The sequence below is a fragment of the Tupaia chinensis genome, unplaced genomic scaffold (genome assembly GCF_000334495.1).
Source record: "Tupaia chinensis unplaced genomic scaffold, TupChi_1.0 Scaffold000289_1, whole genome shotgun sequence".
Lineage (NCBI taxonomy): Eukaryota > Metazoa > Chordata > Mammalia > Scandentia > Tupaiidae > Tupaia > Tupaia belangeri.
The window spans coordinates 575,198-596,670 of record NW_006159774.1 but is presented as its reverse complement, the minus strand read 5'-3'; the positions used below and the strand labels follow the sequence as shown (position 1 = coordinate 596,670).

The window sequence follows — 21,473 nt, the reverse complement described above, 5'->3', positions numbered from 1 at the left end:
CAGGAATCAAGGCAAAATTCTAGGCAGGAAGCATAGTAGCTAGTTTGTATTTCAGAAATACTTCTCTGGTTACATAGAAGTCAAAGGAGTAAGAGTAGGTAGGAGCTCCTTCTGGTGAGAGGGTGGGAGAGGGACACTGAAGGGGCCTGGCACGGGGAGATGGAGACCTGGATTTCCCTAGCCTGTCCTGGCCCTAGCTCTCAGGCTGCCTGGTGGATGACCTTGGGCTGGTACCTTCCCTTTCTGGGCCCTTTTCTCTTCATCTAGAAAATAAGGGAGTCAGGCTGGATAATTTCTAGGGTCCATCCAGCCTTGAGTCTTTGATGGAAAAGAAAGGTAGCCAAGGGATATTTTGGTCCTGATATTATAGGACAGATCAAATTCGAGTGTCCTGAAAACCACTAAAAGGGAGTTTCATTCATGGCCACCTAGCCATTACCTCTGACTCACCTCACCCTGCGAGGGACTGATCCAGACTTCTGTCCACCTTCTGTTCCCCCAGGGCCCCTCCTCCCCTGCACTCTAGGCTACCCCCATAAATAGTGCTTCCTGCTGGCACCCTGAAGGCACAGGCTGCTGACCCGTGGGCCTGAGGTTGGTGACCAAGGCCATTCCAGAGTAAACACGGCAGCTTCAGCCATTGCCATTACAAAGCATGTGCCACCCAGGTGGGTCAGAGGCCTATTTTACAGGAGGTCACAGGCCAGTGCACTGCTAGCTGAGTCACTTGCAGTTCCCTATAAGCCTCCGCATTGCCCCAGCTCCTTCCCTGGCCCCACTGGTTGATTTTCCTCACTCAGAGAAGCTTGCTTTCCACCTGACTGGAAAGCTCTGGACCGCTAGACTTCAAAGTGCTGAACTGCAGATGTGCTTGACAAACTCGGTTTATTTGACTTGGATTTTAGAGAACGCCTTTCATAGCTAGGGAAGAAGGTACCTGCCTTGTTGTTTGCTATGAGAATTGAAATCTCTCCTTCCACTCCTCAGAATGTCTTTGAACACCTACAACATGCCAGGCTTTGGGAATCAGGGAAGGTGACATATTGTCTCTGACCATGACCCTCGAACCTTGGCTCACAGTGAGGAATGTTTGACATCTCACCCAGTGTGCATACACATGTGTATGTATTTTTGTATGTAATATTCGATGATAGTTTCTATTCTATTGGCTTTTTTCAAATGCTGGTTGCTGTGTATTTAATTATTTCACAACCCTCTTAAGGGTGGGGACCAGCCACTAGTAGGCCACTGGTCCTGGCAGCTTCCCTCTCTCCACTGCTCTGAGCCCTCACAACCTCCCTACCAGTACTTAGCCCATAACAGTAGGCGTATCTCCAGTTCCCCACCTCCCCCACCAGTCTGGGAGCTGCTCGAGGGCAGGGACCATGCGACTAAATCCGATTCATCAGTGTGTCCCCAGCATCTCACGTAGGTCCTGCAAGGTGGAGCTGATGAAATGCCTATAAAAGAAAAAGCAGGCAGCCAGGCAGAGCACCTGTTCTCAAGTCCCTTGAATTTTTCAACTAATTACACAGAATTCAATACCTGGCATGTAACAGCCAGGTATTTTGAACACCAAAAACAATCCAGTGTATTCCCACACATCTCCAAGCTTTCAGAACAACTTAACATCTCAGAGGTCTCAACCCAGTGACTGTCAGGCCAAATCTGGTCTGTAAAGAACTTGGTAGGCCCAGTGCTTACAATAGCCTGGGTTTGGGCACCTCGGTGGGGCTGTGCACTGCCCAGGTCCCCACTGCTCCCTGCTCTCTGACTCCCAGCAGCATCAGTCATTGCTAGAACCCGTTGAAAGCCTTTGAGCTCATGAGCCCCACATCTTCTAAACTTCCAGGGCATCCAGTGAGCTGGCAATAGGCTCATCCTGAGATTAGGAAACTAGATCTTAGAGTGACGAGTGATAGACAGTGATAGCGAAGATGGAACCAAAGCCACCCCCCTCTTACAGTGGTCTTTCCCCTACACCTGCTACTGCCTATGTTGGGCCATAGAACCATACATGACAGCAACTATGCATGGTTAGTGTATATTTCAATCAGTACAGCAAACACAAAACAAAACGAGCCTGTGTTCAGACCTTCTGCTCCTCAGGAGGCTTGACTGAGGTGGGAGGTGAGAGTGGTCAAAGAGACAGGGTGGTGTGGTAGTTAAAAGCCCAGGGCCTGGAATCTAGATCTCTGACTAGCTACTAACCATGGATCCACCACAGACTAGTTGTGTGATCATGGGCAGGTTACTTTCTTCTTGGAGCCTCAGTCTCCTCATCTGTAAAATGGGCATTGTGATAGTACCTGTCTGTAGGAGTCGGGTTAGGAAAAATGAGATTAAGAATGCAGAATAGGGACCAGCAGTAGCGTAATGGCTATGTCGCTGGACTCCCATGTAGTCGACCGCGGTTCGCGTCCCGGACCCGGTGGCTTAAAACTCACACTGGGCATGTGTGCGTGCATGCCCAAGATCCCGAGAGAAGAATGGAGGAGAAGGGATTGTGGTGTGGCCATCCCCCCTGGGGGGTGATTTCTCTCTTTCTGTCTCTCTGTCTCTCTCTGTCTGTCTGGTGAGCGCATGCTCCCTATGGCAAAAACCTCAACAAAAAAAGAAAAAAGAAAGAAGAAAGAAAGAAAAGAAAGAAAGAAAGAAAGAAAGAAAGAAAGAAAAGGAAAGGAAAGGAAAGGAAAGGAAAGGAAAGGAAAGAAAAGAAAGAAAATGCAGAATATAGGCTACCTAGGTGGAGTATTGGTTAAGGGTATAACCCCAGGTATCTGGACCAGAAGATGGAGTGATGGTTAAGGAAGTTGGATCTCACACAGCCAACTATGTGGTTCAAGTGCTATACTTGGCTTCTTGAAAACGCACCAGGCACATTTGTGTGCATGCCTAAAATCCTGAGAGGAGAATGGAGGAGAAGGAGAAGAGATTAAGGCATGACACCCCTCCCTCCCGAAGGATGCTTCCTCTCTCTCTCTCTCTCTCTCTCTCTCCCTCCAGCAAGCACATGTGCTCTACAGTAAGTTTAAAAAGAAGAAGAATGCAGAATACATAACAGAGCATCTGTCCCCAGCCAGGTGATCAGCGTCTATGGCTGTGGCTGTGATTCTGGTGATGATTATTAACTCACACTGGAGTAGATAGAAGTGAGTTAGGCCCTGGCATTTGTTAAGCTTTCTCTGGGTGCTTGAGACAAAAGAAGTCTCAAGAGAGACAGATGTGGTTGGGTATGCTAGATCTTCCTGCCCCCTCAGGGGTTTTGCTTCAGAAACGAAATGCTGCTGAAACCTTGGGGTCCTCAGGTCTCCACATGGCATTTGGGGCCTCAGATTCACTTTGGAGGTCACCCTCCAGCCTCCTCATCTCTTCCACCCTGTGCTAGCCTCCCAGGTTAGCTATCGTCTGTTAATAAACACGTCCAGCACTTCCTGCTCCTATTCTCACCACATAATCCCCCAGCACAGAATGCCCTTCCCTCCTTTCTCCACCTATCGTAAACCTCACCTCTCAGCGCCTGGCACTAGCACGTAACAGAAGAAAGAGAATGGTGTGGACTTGACCTGTTAGCCTACAGCTCAGGAAGACAGCGTCAGAGGAGGACAGCTAATGTGGAGGCGTCTTGCCAAGGCTCTACCCGATGATCTAGACAGGTCACCTCTCCGGCCATCCCAAGTGGGAAGTCTGCATGAGACAGTTTGCCATGAGGACACCTGGTCTCAGATAGGTTAATAACTTGCTATGCTCACACGGCTAGTGACAGAGTCACGTCTGAGCCCACATCTTCCCAGTGCCGTTCTTTTCATCCTTCCTACCAGCCTCGTCTCCGAGTTCATGATGTGCTCATCCATCTATCCCCCTAGACGGGAGCATATCCCACTCACAGCTGTTTCCCCACCAAGCACCATTCCTGGCACCCGAGGGAGCTCAGGAGGATTCCTAAAGAAATGAAATGACTCATTTTGGAGACTTAAAAACAAAAATACCACGGTCCCCAGAATGAAATGATATTTTATTTGAAAAAATTATATAAAAAATGTCCTTTATTCACTGAGCCAATAAGAAAGCATTCAAAGATACCTGAGATTATTCTTTTTTTTTTTTTCTTTTAGTTTGCTATACAGTAAGTGTGCTCAGACAGAGTGGAGAGGGGTGGGGAGGCAGTGAGAAGTCATCCCCCAGGGGAGATGGCCATGCCACAATCCCTTTTCCTCCACTCTCTCAGGATTTGGGGCATGCACATGCATGCACCCAGTGTGATTTTTGATCCCCCAGGTCTGGGACTCGAACTGCACAATCAGCCTGTGGGATCCAGCCACCTTAACCTCTGTGCCATCTTCTGGCCCAGTTGGCTAGGATTATTACCTTTAATGTGATGGGAAATTGAGAGGCGAACCTCCCCCATCACACATCCCTTTTATCCCTCTCTGGAAGGACAACCCAGAGCCGAGCTGGCAGTTCGTACGTGGGTCTCTTTCATGTAGCTGGTGCTTGCCTCAGTATTACCAGTAGGAATCATGTGCAAAATAACCGTACCACTAATCCTTACTCCCTCCCCCCAATTAATGATACCCCATGCGAGTGTCTCAGATGAAAGGCGCATTATTAATATTCAAAGAAAAAACCCTCGTAACCATTTTAACATATACAACTAACAATGAACTAAATTTGCTTTGTGGAAGACAGAGAGTGAGCATCCCAAATTAGTTTATGTAAAAGCTGAAATTCTTCCCCGAAAGGTCTCAGTACCATCCTCAAAGAATATCCTGATCATCAGAAATGCCGTCAAGATTCCCGCCAACATTATCCCCTTTGTTGTCTGAAATGTCGAATCAAGCACATCTGGCAAATGTCCTAGAGCTCACAAATCTTTCAAACAGCGTCTAATTCCCAATGGTTAAAGAGATAACGCCACCGCTTAATCGTGCTGCTCTTCAAAATAGCACCAACTTTCCTTCAATCAGAAACAATGGCTTTGGCTTCTTAAAAATATCACACACCAGTGATTATTTGCAGAGCGGGTCCTTTTGCGTTTGAACCTGTGGGTTCCAGACAGAATTTAAAATCAAGACCGCAAGCCTCATTTGAATGTACACTCCGTAAAGTGGACAATGGGAAGAAGGGTGTAGACTGGGGTCTCAGAGGGGCCCCGGCTTGGGTGTTGCGGAGTCTCTGGGAGGCTATGGCTGGCTTCCCCGGTGGCCTGGGGACTAGGAGGATAAAGGTGATGATGGGGAGAGAGCATTTACAGTGCACCAGACACTCAGCTAAGGGGGAGAAGAGGACTCGTGCGAGCCCTGGTTGTCAAATGAGGCAACCGAGTCTCAGTGAGGTTAAAGAACTTCCTCCGGAAATGTGGCAGGAACTGGATTTGCACCCCTGCTCATCAGCCTCCTGTGGTTTTCTTCCTAGCGCTATAGATCTGATGATGTGAAGGCACTCTTACTCTGTCTGGATAAGAATACAGCTCTTACTGAGCTTTCACTGGGTTCCAGGTCTGAGCACTTTACAGGTATTATTTTAGTTGGTCTCCTGGGCTCCTCCTCGCAGGGACCCTCTGAAATACTCTCTGTTATTCCTTCCTTGCGGATCATGAAGCTGAGGCCAGGTGAAGTAGGGGCCTGCCTGAATTCAGACAGACGTTAAGTAAGTAACTAGCGGAGCTGGAATTTGAACCCAGGTCCAGCTGACTACAAAGCTAAAACTGACATTTAACTTGGTTCTGAATGACAAGTTGAAGTTTATTAGTGAAGCAAAAAGAACCAAGGGTCTTCCAAGCAGTCCAAAGATACAAAATACATGCCCAAAGATTGTTACCATTGCGCTGGTGATTCTGTTTCCCGAGGTAGTTTTCTGCCATTTTATTGTTCAAAAACTGGTCAGTGAACAAGAGTCATTAAGTACCACACGAAATACCAAGACTCCTGTGATCTCGAAGTCACTGCCTTCCCTTAACAGGTGAGAAATCTGAGGCCCAGAGAGGCCCACGTGTCCGACACTCATGGCGTATTTGTGAGAGAACCAGGACTGGAATCCCAGTTCCCCACTGCCAGATGGGGCTCCTTCCCCACGGTTCCTCCCTGTGTTTCCTGCAAAATGGCCGAGTGAGTCTCCCACACAACCCCCTCCCACCATCATCTCTCCAGCGAGACAAAAGGCAATTTATCCACATGTTATAATCACCTGGAGGCTGGCACACAGGGACATCCCTGCTTTGTCTGTGGCATTGTTAGCAGCACCGTAATGAAGGCTTTGTGGAGGGATAATATCACACTTGTGCCTGCCAAATAGGATGCCCACGCAGATCATAATTCCTGCCAACAGACGGGGGTTGCAGGAAGCAAAGGGGTAGGAGGGGACGCTGTCGGCATAAATGCCTCCACCTTCCCAGGGCTTTCTCACGGAATACGCCATTATTCCTATTTGGCAGATGGAGAAACTGAGGCTCAGTTTCTGAAGTATGTACGGACAGTTATGCAGCTAGTACAGGGAGGAACCAGGATATGAACCCAGGGCTCTTGACACCGAAGGCCATGATTTGAACCAAGGAGATACAACACCATGGCCTATTCTGAGTCATGAACCTCTCTTAGAATCTGGATAAAGCTACGAAACTTCTCCCTAGAGAAATACACTTGAGCTCAGCCATGGAATTTTGCCTACAGAGGGCAGGATCAGTCACCTGGAAGCCTTCCATAGGCTCTTGCCAGAATCTCTGTTCTAGGGATGAACAACCTCCCACCCGGCTTGCTGCTCCTCCCTGACCTGCAGGAACTGCCCATCACCATCCTCTCCCCCCAGTTCCAAAGGCCATAGAAATTCCCGCTTCCCACAGTGGTGTCCATCAGATTCTGGTAACAAGGCACCCCACCCCCAACTGCCGCCTCCTGGAGGCATCCAGAGGACATGGCTTCCCCTTCTCGGCTGGAGTCAGCTCCAGCCAACAGTCAGAGGTTTGTTTTGTCTCCTTTAGTAGAAGTGAAAGTAAGATGGATCCCATGGGGCAGGAGCTTCAGCCCCAGCTCTGGAACTCTAGGCCATTGGCTGAAACTCCTGCTCAAGCTCAGGTCCTGGAGAAGCAGACAGGGTTACAAACCAGGCCTTATTGTGAGCCGCACCCCTGCCCTGCCATTTACGAGCTGTGTGACCTCGAACTAGTCTCTTAATGTCTCTGAACTCCAGCTTCCTCATCTGAAAAGTGAAGGTAGAAATAGGACCTTGTGGGTGGCACTGAGCAGGAAGCAAGGAGACGCAGGGGTACCGTGAGCTGTGCCCAGCCCAGGTGAAGCACTCGTGCGTGTCAGCAACCACAGTTGTGGTTACTGTGCATCAGCCCCCGGTGGAGAATTGAAAAGCAGGGGCCTCCTCAACTCCACTTCCCAAAGAGAGGAATCATTGTCACCCTGGCAAACCACCCCTGGCCATTTCAAGACTGGACTAGAGGCCTGTGGCCTTTCTGTGCCAGTCCCTGGCATTCTGTTCTGGAGCGGTCCCCATCACCTGCATCGTTTCTTATCCACTTATCCTCAGTCCCCCTAACGCTCTCCCCAGACACAGGCCTTCACTGAGCCCCTGCATACACCAGTGCCTGCCCCTCAAATCAGTGCAAGGCCGGGGGGACGCAGGTGCATAGACAGAGAGTCACAGGACCAGGATGGGTGTTCTCCACACAGAAGCCTGAGTTTTTAGGAGCCTGTGCTGAAGAGACTGCAGGCAGCATCGCTCCCTGCCACCCGCCCCGCCCCCCCCAAGATTAGTTCAGGGATAAAAGTACACAGCGCATAGAAGAGGCAGGAGGAAGGCAGTTCGACACAATTCTCTGTCTCCTGTGATGGTTGTGTTAATGTTTGCTTTGAAATACCAAATAGGAGGTTCTTTGCCAAAGTCTGGGAGTGTCCCGCATCACTGGGGCCAGAAGCTACAATCGTGATGTGCTGGGGGCATACAGAGAAGAGCGTGTGAGTGCCCCAGTGTAGTAAAATGGTGTCTCCAAAAAAGGAGGTGTTTGACTGGGACTTGAAGGATGAAAAGTAGATTTTGCTGCATGGAAGATAAGGAGAATGTGGGCATAGGCTTAGAGGGGTGCAACTCAAGAGGTAGCACCTAGGAACTGTTTGCATATGGGGGAGGAGTCAAGGAGACCTTGCAGTGACAGGCAAACTCGGGCTTGATGGGCAAACTGGGCTTTGATGGGTGTGTAGTAGTAGGTCTGAGCCGGACATTTAAGGCAGAAGAACCTAGGGCAGGAGAGAGCTTTGAATGCCAGCTCAGGGAGTGTAGCTTTAATCCTTCAGACAGTGCAGAGTTAAGATGGGAGTTGCAGAAAGTTTTCTCAGGGAAGTGGGTAGTGGCCAAGGGCTGCAGCTTTGAAGCCAGATTTGGCTAGGATCTGCACCCCCTCACCAGCTGGGTGGGCCTGGGCAGATGCTTTCATCTCTCTGCCCCTATGAAACAGATAATAATATTGCCTTTGTAAGGGTGCTGTGAGAGTTTATTGAGTCAGCCTGTAACAGAGTTCTGCAAATTCTTCCTCCACATCCCTCCTGGCTGTCCCCACTGTCCCAGCCCTAATGCAGCCCTCAGCATCTGCCAACTGGATGACAGATTCCCAAGTGCCAGGCCCCTTCAGGGCATGGTGCACATGCAGCCAGAGGGCAGGGCTGAAAGGTGCAGAAACTCGGAGCAAAGGCACGGCATCAGGCCAGCAGAGTGACCTTGGCCGTGGCACTCGCCTCCCCTGCGCTGCCACAGTGCAGCGGCTCAGCATTGTGGACATGTCAAGTGAGCACAAGTCTAATTACGAGTGCTCCAAAAATGAAAGTGGGGAGCAGGGAAGTCAGAAGAATAGCAGTGTAAATGGGCTTGGTAATTTTTTTTTTTTTTTTTTTGAGAGAGGTTTTCGCTACAGGGCGCGTATGCTCACCAGACAGACAGAGAGAGACAGAGAGACAGAAAGCAAGAAATCACCCCCCAGGGGGGATGGCCACACCACAACCCCTTCTCCTCCGTTCTCCTCTTGGGATCTTGGGCACGCACACACACGCGCCCGGCGTGAGTTTTAAGCCACCGGGTCCGGGACGCAAACCACAGTCGACTACATGGGACTCCAGCAACATAGCCATTAAGCTAACTGCTGGCCCCCAATGGGCTTAGTAATTTTCACGCCCTCTCCATTCAGCATGCACTGCTCTGGAGGGGGTATGGGGGCAATTGAGTGACTTGGTCTCTGTCCCTGTGTGTCTTCTGTGCTAGGAACATCCTTGCCACTTGCAGGATGATTCTAGCATTTAAGGACGTGTCATCATCTGATGACATCAAAACACACATCACCATGTGTGTTTTGGTGTCACCCAGAAGCACAAGCCAGCTCTGCTTGTAGACCTCAGCAGCAGGACTAGCGCTCTGTTCTGGCAACGTCAGGAGACTGACCGCAGCTCCTAGTGAGATGTCCTCCTCCAGCACAAGGGTCTTTGTGACAGTGGGCACTTTCTCCTTTATCCAGCAGCTGGAGCACCTAAAACTCCAACCTGTGACGCCAGCTAGGCATAGGCTAGGCATGAATAAGGACTGCATGAGAGCAGGCATGCAGAGTGCTGGGCATGGCAGCTGGCACGCAGAAATGCTTCCCAACATGAGGTGGCTCTAGTCCTTGCCCCATATCACCACCCCGCCCCCGTCCCAGTGAAAACACTTCCGAGGCCTGACCTCAGAAACCCCACCCCAGTCATTTCAACATAATGGAATAAAGGGTCCTACACTCCCACAGTAATATAATTTTTTTTCTATTAAAATTTTGGAAGGATCTTTATAACTTTGCATGGTGAGTGGTTTGCCCTACAAGTCTAACAATTGGCTGTGATTTCTTGAGAGTCATGTGCATACTGGAGAATTCTTGCAAAATAAGGAAATCAAGCCTACAAATGGATTTCAAGTGTAATAAAATTGTTTTGATTTCCAAATTTAATAATGAAGTCTGAATACATTAATTATAACATTTATTAATTTCAGTTTCGCAATTTCTCTTTTTTTTTTTATAATTTAGAGTCAATCATTTTTTTTTAAGCCTCTTACACTTGAATAGGACTCAAAAAGCTTGTGGGTGCTGGGCCCTACACCTCCAGCTCCCCACAGCTGAGGCAGCCAACCCTAATCCACCCCAGACCCCACTCTGCCTAGAAGATGTTCATCTACAGGGAGCAGTCTCCCGGCCTCCCCCTGCCCCGGGGCAGGCTCTGCCTGGGCAATGACCCCTCTGTCAATAGTGACGATGCCAGCAAAGTTCAAAGCATCTTTCTTGTCGGGAGCTGTGACGGGGATGCCTGTGGTGCCGCCCTCGTTGTGGTGCTGCTTCGGCCCGGCCCGTGCCGCCAGCTCACAGAGCCCTGCGTTTGCACAGAGGGTGTGGCAGGGCTGCGGGTGGGCATCTACCCAAGGCCAGGGAGCCTGGCTTACAGTTCACGCCCAGCCTGGAGCCCTCTGACCCTGGGAAAAGAGAGCAAGCCCCCATGACCAGTCCCTGAGCTCCCCGCAGCAGGGCATTTTGGATGAATGTGAGGCTGTCTCTGCAAGTCGGCAGTGCCTCCCTGTGGGTGTGACCACATTCACACTGGGAGTGCTCACACAGTCGCACACCATGTGTCACATGTACTTTGGGCACTCCCACACAGCACTCTTACCATGAGCACACCTCTCCCTCTGACATGGCCACTCATGCACCCACAGGCACACACCTCTTCACATGTATGCAGGTCTGAGAACAACTGGGCAGGAACACACATTGTGCCTGTGCACATGCAGCATCACCAAATGTAACTGGCGCCGAAGCACACGGAGCCCCTCTCTGTACCCTGATGGATGGAGTGGGCAAATTGTTTCACCCCTCGAAGCCTTGGTTTCCTTATCTTAAGTGGGGGCAACCCTATATCACTGGCTGAGGCCACCTCCAAGGTGCTCGGCCCTGGGCTGCTTCCCCTCTCCCAAGGTTAGACACCCGGCTCCATCTTGGTCTCCTCCATTCCCAGTTCCCTCCCAACCCCCTCTCCGCCTTCCCACTCACACAGGTGGGAGCTGAATAGCAGTGGTGACCGCAGGTGTGCCCAACCCAAAGGCATGCCAAGAGGTGACAGAGCCCAGCCTGTGGGTGCCCAGTGACCCTAATCGGCCTCTTTGCCCTCTCTGGGCTTGCCTGCCCCAGCCTGCCTGCCTGGCTTTGAACAAAAATCATTAGCTGAGCTCTTGATCTTTGTGATGCTGATCCTTGTGTAAAGACCTCCTCCTCCCCAGACCCCTCCATCCTGGCAGGGAACCAGAAGTTCCGGGGTGTTTTCAGTGAGTCCCCTAAGGATACACCCTTGCAGGTATCCAATATGAGAATTAAAGATCCATCAAAATGATGGCCATGGGAACCAGCAGTTAGCGTAATGGCTATGTCGCTGGACTCCCACATAGTCGACCACGGTTCGTGTCCCGGACCCGGTGGCTTAAAACTCATGCTGGGCGCGTGTGCGTGCGTGCCCAAGATCCCGAGAGGAGAATGGAGGAGAAGGGATTGCGGCGAGACCATCCCCCCTGGGGGGTGATTTCTCGCTTTCTGTCTCTATGTCTCTCTCTGTCTGTCTGGTGAGCGCATGCGCCCTACAGTGAAAATCTCTCCAAAAAAAAAAAAAAAATGATGGCCATAACTTCCACTTCCTGGCCCATCTGCAAGAGGTCTGGTTAACCTTATGCTTGAATAGGACTCAAAGAGTTATACAGCTCCTGCTACCCAGGCCAGGAGCCCAGCTCAGAGATGGGGGGTGACATCCAAATCACCCAGCAAGCTGGCGGCTCTCACCAGACCCAAACCCACCTGGCTCCGGAACTCCCCCAGTCTTCACTGTGTTGCCACAGTGCCCTCTAGTCCCACCTTGCAAGGATGACTTCCAGCTTTCCTTCTGGTTTTTGGCATTTCCTATGTATCAAGGACTGTGCCAAGCACTTTGCCGGGAATTGGTCTCACTTGGTCCTTACAGCAAACCTTCAAGGCTGGCACCTTCATAGAGGAGACCCAGGGAGGTATGAGGCCACTTGCCTAAAGTCGCCAAGCTAGTGGTATAGAATGCTAAGCCCACGCTTTTGCCACCACTGCTTCCTTCCCTGCTAGCCCTCCAGGAGCTGATGCTGCCTTGTAGCTCTTCTGGCACTTTCAGAATCTCCCCCTGAGCACTGCGCTGACCCGCAGGCTGCACTAATGTCACCCTGGGTGACCTGGGCACAGCTTGGTGGGTCTTGCATGGCTGTGTCTCTGCAGGCACCTCCCTGTCCCAGGCTTTGAGCTTCCTGAGTGTGGTTAGTGCCCAGGTCTGACTTCAGACAGCTCAGCTCCTCTCTGTAGTGGGGGTGCACAGCCTGTGGCCCCAAGACAAAAGGCAACAGCGGCCGGCAGCCTTAGACCTGCACTCAGCTTGCCTGCTCTGCACTTTCTGGAGCTCTGTTTGCCCAGGGTGGGGAAGAAATCCTTCCCCTCAGTCCAAATTCCACAGGGTAAACCCATTACTTTCATGTCTCCAAATGTACATTTCTTCATTCATTCACTATATATATTTTTTTAATTGCCAAAGAGAGAGAAAGAGAGAGAGAAAGCACCCCCCTAGTGGGGCCTAGTCACACACAAATCCTTTTCCTTTCATTTCTCCGTCCTATTAGAATCGGGGGCGTGGATGCGCACACATGTGCCTGGGAGCCACTGTGCGGACTCAATTGCAGTCAGCCCTGTGGGATTCGGCTCCCTACACTCAGCCTTTGACCACTGCACTACAGAGACAGCCCATCACCATAGATGTATTAGAAACCTTTAAGTGCCAGATCTGTGCTGGACTCTGAAGTTTGTGACTCAGACGTGGCTGATGGGTTGGCAAGGGCAACCAAGAACACCACCAGGACCTCAGCCTAGGTCAGGGAAGGGTGCCACCCAGGCTGGGCCTGGGGAGGTGGGGTGGGGGACTGCCAGGAGGCTCCAGCCCACACACATTCACGAGGGACGTTACGTTTGGATTACAACAGGACTGAAGGAAGACCGTGTTCATCAAACAACTCTAAATTCACATGCTCTTTAGTACACTGTGACTTTACACCCCAGTGAAAGAAATCCTGGAATAACACACTTATATTTAGCTGTTAGTATTAAAAGCAAAAAATTTATCTAATCTAAATGTTTAAACTATACCACAGTCATCATTTTGTTCATCTTTCCATACACTGAAGCCCAGTAATGAGAAGTACCTTGGGCCTTCTTGGGCTCTGAGAGGCCCTGCACCCGAAGCAGGTCTGAAAGGAAGAGTGTTCCCTTCCAGGGAACAGCGTCGACAGAGGCACAGAGGCACCGGTGAGCATGCACAGTGTGAGATGAGCCAGGAGGGAAGCAGTCCTGGCAAACAGGAAGAGCAAGAAAGCCTTGAAATGCAGGCTAAGGAGTCAGATCCTTTTGGGGGAAAGCTTTTCATCAGAGGGAGTCCATGTTCAGATTTGGAGTCTGTTTTACAGCAAGTTCCTTTTCCTCTCTGTAAGAAGCCCAGGCCCCCCTGAGAGTATGTGGAGGGCAGGGACACAGGTAGCAGCAAGTTTACTTCCAAAGCTTCAGAACCAGAAAAAAGGTAATAAGGGCAGAAGCCCTATAGCCATAGTGCCTGGGTTAGGCTCTTGGCAGTGCTCACTACTGGGTCTCAGCCCCCTCTGTCCCCAGCACTGGGCAGTGCCAGTTGTAGGAATAGGCTTGTCAATTGATTCAACCACTCAGCAGATACCAACTGAGAACCTACTATGTGTCAGGTGCTCTCCCAAGTTCTGGGGATACCTTAGTGAACGAGTAGGTGGTCACTGGAGCTTAAGGTCTTGGTGCGGGAGACAGACAACAGGGAAATAAAGACTATTGACTATGGGTCAGGTGGCTGGTATGGTAGTTAGTGGGGCTGGTCCCACATGGCTGACTGTATGATTCAATTCTCAGTTCCAGTGGCTTGAAAAACATACTGGGCACATGTGCATGTGTACCCAAAATCCTGAGGGGAGAATGGAAGAGAAGGGATTGTGGCATGGCCATTCCCCACCAGGAGGTGCTTTCTCACTTTCTCTTCTGCCTTTCTGCTTTCTTTGGTGAATGCACACACCCTGTAGTAAAAAAAAGAAGAAAAGAAAATAGAAGAGTGACTGAGAGTCGGGTAATTAGGTTAGGGGAGAAAGAGGAGGTTAACATTTGAGTTGAGACCTGGAGGTCAAGAAGTGGGTACTCAGGGAATGGTTATTGACGGCAGTGGAGGCAAGTCAGAATGAAAAGACTTATCGTAGGCTTCATCTGGTACCTACTGCATGCTGGGTCCACTAGTCAACAGATAGGGTCCCTGGGTTGAAAGTTTACAATCTAATGAGAGAAAAAAAATATTATGCAGGAAAATATGCAAGGGCCAGCCTATGGACTAATGATTAAGGGAGCTGGATCTCACATAGCCAATTATGGTTCAAATTCCAGCCCTGGAGGCTTGAAAAACTAGGCATATGTGTGTACAGACACATGTGCCCAAAATCCCAATGGGATTGAGAAATGAAAGAGAAGCAATTGCAGCATGACCGTGCCCCACTGGGATGGGGGAGGTGCTTTCTCTCACTCTCTGGCAAGCACATATGTCCTCTGGCAAAAAAAAAAAAAAAATATATATAGAGTTAGACCCACACACACACACACACACACACACACACACATATATATATCCAATGATATGAGGAAGTCATGAGAGAAAAAGAATGTCTTTAATTTGGATGGTTGAGGATATGAAGGGATTTCTACTTCTCTTGGAGAACATGATACTCTCACCTGTTAGGCAACACATTGGATTTTCATTCATTTTTAAAAACCATCGTTTTGGGGACCAGCAGCTGGCATAATGGTTATGTGGCTAGACTCCCACATGGCCAACCATGATTTGAGTCCTAGACCTTAGAGGCTTGAAATTCATGCCAGGCATGTGTGTATGCATACCCCCAAACCCCAAGAGAACAGTAGAAAAGAAGGGATTGTGGCATGGCCATACCCCCCTGGGGGATGATTTCTTGCTTTCTATCTCTCTCTGTCTCTCTGGGGAGCAGACACACCCTATAGCAAAAATCACTCTTAAATAAATAAAGTAAAAATCATTGTTTTATTTTGGAGCAGTGAAATTTACAGTAGTCTTGCCAAGATAGTACAGAGTTCTCAATCTAGTGAACAGCACTGCATTTTCCCCAGTGAAATTTACAGAACTCTTGCTAAAATAGAACAGAGTTCTCAATATAGTGAACACTGCATTTTCCCCTACTACTTTTTTTTTTTTTGAGAGGTTTTTGCTATAGAGCACGTGCACTCGCCAGACAGACAGAGAGAGACAGAGAGACAGAAAGCGAGAAATCACCCCCCAGGGGGGATGGTCACGCTGCAATCCCTTCACCTCCATTCTCCTCTCGGGATCTTGGGCACGCACGCACATGCGCCCGGCAAGAGTTTTAAGCCACTGGGTCTGGGACTTGAACCGCGGTCGACTAAGTGGGAGTCCAGAGACGTAGCCATTATGCCAACTGCTGGCTCCCTCCCCTACTATTTTTTAAAGAATTATTTTATTTGGCTTTAATTACTTATTTGCTTATTTTAATTTGACCAGAGAGGGACAGAGCGAGAATGAAAGAGAGAAAGTGAGAAAGGAAGCCACCAGGACCAGGACTCGAACCAAGGTCAGCCATGTGAGAGTCCAGCACCCTTAAGCAGCAGGCCACATGCCGGCCCTCATTTTTCCCTACTATTAACTTCTTACATTGTGTGGCACATTTGTCTCTGTTAATAAACTAATATTGCTATGTTATTATTAACTAAAGCCCCTACCAATTCATGCTTTTTAAGTCCCAGGACCCCATCTGGGAAACCACATTATATTTAATTTTGTCTCCTTAGATGCTGCTTGGGTGACAGTTGTCCAGACTTCTCTTGGTTTCAATGACAGTTTTGAGGTGTTCAACAGAACGTCTCTGGATTAAAACTTGTTGGATGTTTTTCTCATGATTAGACTGGGGTGGTGGCTTTTGGGAGGATGACCACAAAAGTAAAATGCTCTCGTATTAAGGTACGGCCTACCAATATGACTTCAGGATGTTGATGTTAATAGTGGTCACCTGGCTGTGGCAGCTTCTGTCACGTTTCTCCATGGTAAAGTTACTCTTTTACCCCTTCTTTTCCATACTGCACTCTCTGAAAGGGAGTCACTATCCTCTATATGGATAGCCACCTTTGGGAAGTGGGAAGTGGGCCAGTCCCATGGTGTGGTGGTTAAGGAAGCTGGATCCCACATGGCCAACTTCACGGTTCAAATCTCAGTCCTAGAGATTTAGAAAACACACCAGGTACGAGTGTGCACAACACATGCATGCCCAAAATCCCCACAGAATGGAGAAATAGAGACAGGACTGAGGTGTGACCACAAGGGAGTTGCTTTCTTCCCCCTGATCCCTCTCTCTGGCAAGAGGACGTGCCCTCTGGCAATACTTACTGAAGTGGAAGGTCCTGTTCCAACTCTTTGCAAGCAGAATACATAAATTACTTAGAATTCTTCTGCACAAGAGATTTGTCTATATTTTGACTTTTATGCACTTTTACCGGTATTTTTGCCATAAGTCTTTTTACTTTCTAGAAATTCAAGAACCCTGATGACATTTCAAGGAACCCAGATACATCTTATTTCCATGAACAAGAATGCATGCAGTTCTAAGACATGGAATTGAGTGTAGCGGGACGGCTCCATGGTGCCCCAGAACGCGCTGCCCAGGCAATGCTGGGTCCCTGTGGGAGACCTTGGGTTCTGTCTCCAGGTTGAGCTGCACATGCTGGGCAAGCACCAGTGCCTGTGGTCCTGGGAGGGAGGTGGTGTGAGACCCTGGAGCTCGTATCTCTCTGTCTCTGTCCCTTCTCTCCCTCTCATGAAAGAAAGAAACTTCAAAAACGTTGAAGGTAGGAAAAAAGCCAATAATTACATTAATGTCTCCTTTATTGTTGATATACTTTAATAGAAGAGGATTTGGGAAATACCAAAGCAAAAAGAAAACCCTCGCTAGTTCCACTGCTGAAAGGATCTCTATTTGTTATCTTCAATGTTTCTTCTGTGCACAACTTTCACATAGAATATACTGCCTACGTAATTTTGTTTCTTGCTGCTTCCTTTTTTTCTCTTGCTTATTATCATATCAAAAGCATTTCCACTCTGTGGCTCTACAGATTTATAACTATTATTTTCAATAGCCACTAAATACCCCCTCACTTGGCTTATCATGTCCCTACCACCCACCAACCTAGCACAATGCCTGGCACATAGTTAGTGTTTAGAAATTATTTGTATTAGGCCAGTAGGTGGCTGGGAGGCTAAGGTGCTAGATCCCACATGGCCAGCTGCATGGTTCAAGTCCTGGACCAGGCTTAAAAATCACGCTGGGTACGTGTGCCTGCATGCCCCACATCTGAGAGGAAACTGGAGGAAAAGGTATTGCTGGGTGACCATCCTCCCTGGAGGGTGGGAGGTGATTTCTTAACTCCCCCGCCTCTCCCCTGTCTCTCTCCAGCAAGTACATGCACCATAGTGCAAAAAAGAAAACAATAAAAGAAATTGTTACATGAATGAATATATAACAAAATAAGCACCCCCTTGTTTTCAGAAATGTAGGAATTTCCTTTTTCTTGATCTTAAATAGTTCTGCGACATTTAGGTATTACCTAAGGATAGTGTCCCAGAGTGGAATTACCCGATTAGTGGGGGCCAAAAACTTTTAAAGATAAATGCACCAAACCTTCTTCCTCCCCTTCCCTCTGTTCCACAGGCAATTGTGCCAAGAGTAAAAATTTACCATTGATTAAAGACTTTGTGGGGTCCCCCCCCATCTTTTTTCTTCCTCCTCTCCCCCTCCCCTCCTACCAAAAAGGGGGGAAATTATCTGAGAAGGTGAAGATGTTCTCAGACAATCATATTAACATATTCCAACAATCGCAATTTGCAAAATAGTAATCACAACTCCCGGGATCTGGGAGCCATTAATCAAAGCTGCAGGTTTAATTCCATTTTAAATATTGATGAAATGTGCTTCGGCAGCCTCACCCTGGCGTGGCAGGGCCAGGGGCACCGCAGTGAGCCGCGGAGGTGGAGGGAGGGTTGGTGAGCAGCTGCTGGGAGGGGAGGCATCTGTGATTCAAATTGGTGGCTGTGCAGCCAGGTAGAGTGAAAGGGGTAGTGAAGAGGGCTGTTAAGTCCATTGCTGTCAATTCGTAACGATCAGGGAGGGGCCCGAGGACTGGTGCAGCACAATACACCCAGTTTGTCTGGTTTCAGGGGTTACCGCTGAAGAGGTTGCAGCTGCACTGATTCGAATAGCCTGGAGACTTCAGAACTGTAATTATCAACCAGGCTGCTCACAGTGTGGCAAAAGTGGGCTCCACCAGCGCTTAACTCCTTGTGTGCTGACGCAGCTTCGCCGCTCTCCCCGCCCCTGAGTTTCCCAGCCTCGCCAGGGACACTCAAGCAGCCTCCTCAGGGGAAACCGAGACCCACTGGCTGCTTAGGACAGTCCTCAAAGGCCAGAGCTTGCCAGGCAGCAAGCCCTTCGCCCTTCAGTTGTATGTAAATAAGTTGCGAGGAGATGCTTATTCTGTGAGCAGCTTCAGCTCTGGGCATCTTCGCATCTGCCCTGGGGTGAAGAGTCTGGCTGCAGAGCAGGGTGAAGCTTGGATCCCACAGGCCACAGACCTGGGCCCAGGCTCATCCTCTATAAAACAGGGGTCATCTCCCTGACCCTACTGGGCTGACCCAAAAGATCCAATGGGATGTAGTGTTTGTAAAGCACCTCCCTCTGCTTTACCTGAGACTGGGGCTTTTCACAGAAGAGCCGGGCATGTCGGGCATGTCAGAGCAGGGGGGATCTGACCTGGAGGGCAGGCTTTTTGCAAACCTCTGCATTTCAGCTCTCAGGGAGTCCCTTATTCCCCAGCTCCCACCACTTGTGATCCAAGGATGGGACTACCCTAAGGAGAGGAGACAAGGACGCCCCGAAGTAGGCCTGAGAACTGCCTGAGAGCTGTGCTTGGCAAGGCCGGAGGGAGGGTGGACAGGCAGGAAGATGGGCAGGCTGAGTTCTGGTGAATGAAGGGTGTGTAGGTGTGTGACCCTCCCCCTAGACTGTAACCTGGGGAAGCTCTCCCACGTATCCATGACGGGATGTCCCAGAAATGCACAGTCCCATGTGTCCTGGTAGCAGGAAGTTGCAGGCAACCTCTGGGCCCACCCCTGGGAGCCGGATAGTACATGTGACAGGAGCCATCCCTGCAGTGTTGGGTGGCATCAGGAAGAAGTATTGAATAGATGTACGTGTAGTGACAAGAATAGATCTTGGAAACAGAGCTGGGTGAAACAAGTAAGACACAATGAAATTCACAGCACAATGCTGTTTATGTAAATTAAAAACACATTTGTACACTAAACAACAGTACATATTTTATAGAGCTACGTGCATTTTTAAGGGTATATATCTCACCAGTTAGAGTGGGCCCCTATTGTGGTGGAGGAGGCACTGGGTGTGGGTTTGGAGAAAAGGGAAAAAAATAAAAATAAAGTAAATCTGCAGAGGGGTCTTACATAGAGAGATGATGGTGGTATGCAGTGAACTGAAGAATGTGAATCAGTCAACTCTCTGTATTTGAGGTTTAAAAACAGCACTGGGGGGCCAGCAGGTGGTATAGTGGTTAAGGTACTGGACTCCCACATGACTCTCGAGGGCTTCAAACTCACACTGGGCACATATGCATGCATGCATGCCCAAAATACCAAGAGGAGAATGGAGAAAGAATTGTGGCATGGTCACCTCCCTGGGGGAGGGGTGATTTCTCACTTTCTCTCTGTGTCTCTGTCTCTCTGGCGTGCATACCCACACAACAAAAACCTCTCTCCTAGAAAAATTTAAAAAGCACTGGTTGGGCCAACAGCAGTAAAACATGTCACTCTGCAAAGTGACCCCACATGCGAAGGTTCCCGGTTCAAGTCCACAGAGTACACCAGATGCATAGGTGCCCACGACCCAGGGCTGACTGAAGCCTGGGGGCGGATTGTGATGCCATGACCTTGTTGGGGGTGCATGCCCTCTCTCACTCATGGAAGAACAAACTTAAAAATGGAAAACAGCACAGGCCCTATAGGTAGACAACCCTAGGTTCAAATGCTGGGTTCTCCCACACACTGACTCTGTGGCTGTGGACAAGTGACGTACCTCCATGAGTCTCCATTTGTTCATCTGTGAAGCAGTGGCACAGACTTGGCTGTCAGGCGCCATGACGATGAAACTGAAGGAGATAACTGTATGAAGGGGGATACCAAAGAGCTCCTGCACCCCAAATCTCCATTCTCCTCTGAAGGTACCTGAGCAAACAGAGGGTGGCATCCCCTTGGGGCAACCACAGGCTCTTTGAAGGGGTCAAGAATAGAGTTCAGGAGCCAGGAGGTGGCGTGGTGGTTAAAGGTGCTGGATTACCACATGGCCAACCATGGTTCAAATCCTGGACCTAGTGGCTTGCTTTCTCACTTTCCTCTCTCTCTTTGTCTCTCTCTGATTAAACTGGAAAATAATAATAACGGGGACCGGCCGGTAGCATGGTGGCTAAAGGTGCTGGACTCCCACATGGCCAACCATGGTTTGAGTCCTGGACCTGGCGGCTTGCTTTCTCACATCCCTCCCCCCCTCACGCACACTCTATCCCTCTCTGGTCAAATTAAAATAAATAAATAAATAAAGTTAAAATAATTCTTAAAAAACAAATCTCAAGCTAGCATATCTTATCTTTAAAAATATAATAATAATATATAGATAAAGTTAAATAAAAAAAGAATAGAGTCCAGAGGGAGCTAAAATCTGAAGACTCTCTCCTAGCAACACCAGCAAGACCTGGACTCAGGTGCCCTTTGTGGAATGTCACCAGGAAAGCACTGCCCCCTGCCTGCCAGGGTCAGTCTGGCTCAGGTGACCCTAGGCTGCCCCGCCAGCAGCACCCACACACTGTGCACCCTCCTGTGTTCTGTCTCCCAAGGCCAGGCTCTCAGAGGGGCGGCTGACATGCAAGGTCTGCTCCTTTCCACACAGAACTGAACAGAGGGGCTGAGGCCGGCGGTCTCCCTGCTCCGTGCTGGGGGGTGGGGGGGACAGAGACGAGCACCAGGCATGACCACCTCTTCTTCTTTCATTGCAGATGATGATGAGCACGAGTGGATCATCCGCACCTGTCGCAAGGGCTGGGACGAGATCGTGGGTCACAGGCCCAAGCTATGAATTCTGCAGCCGCCTCCACCAGAGGCTTCTGTCTGCCCCGCCGGCACTGCGGCTGCTCTGAGGAGCAGGCTGCAGGCCTCAGTCCTGACCTTTGACTCAGGAATAAATTTTTTCTGCAGGCA

At 49.4% G+C, this 21,473-nt stretch overlaps 1 protein-coding gene across 2 annotated transcripts in view; it reads left to right on the top strand.

The window, feature by feature from the left end:
- Positions 1 to 21,473, top strand: part of MORN5 (MORN repeat containing 5) — a 31,664-nt gene extending 10,191 nt beyond the window's left edge. The window contains exons 5-6 of one of the 2 annotated variants that reach the window (XM_006150480.2): positions 5,962 to 6,107; positions 21,272 to 21,473. In XM_006150480.2, the coding sequence (XP_006150542.1) occupies positions 5,962 to 6,107; positions 21,272 to 21,412 (287 nt within the window). In that variant the 3' untranslated portion in view covers positions 21,413 to 21,473. The remainder of the gene's footprint in view (positions 1 to 5,961; positions 6,108 to 21,271) is intronic. The other variant, XM_006150481.2, reaches the window with a different exon arrangement.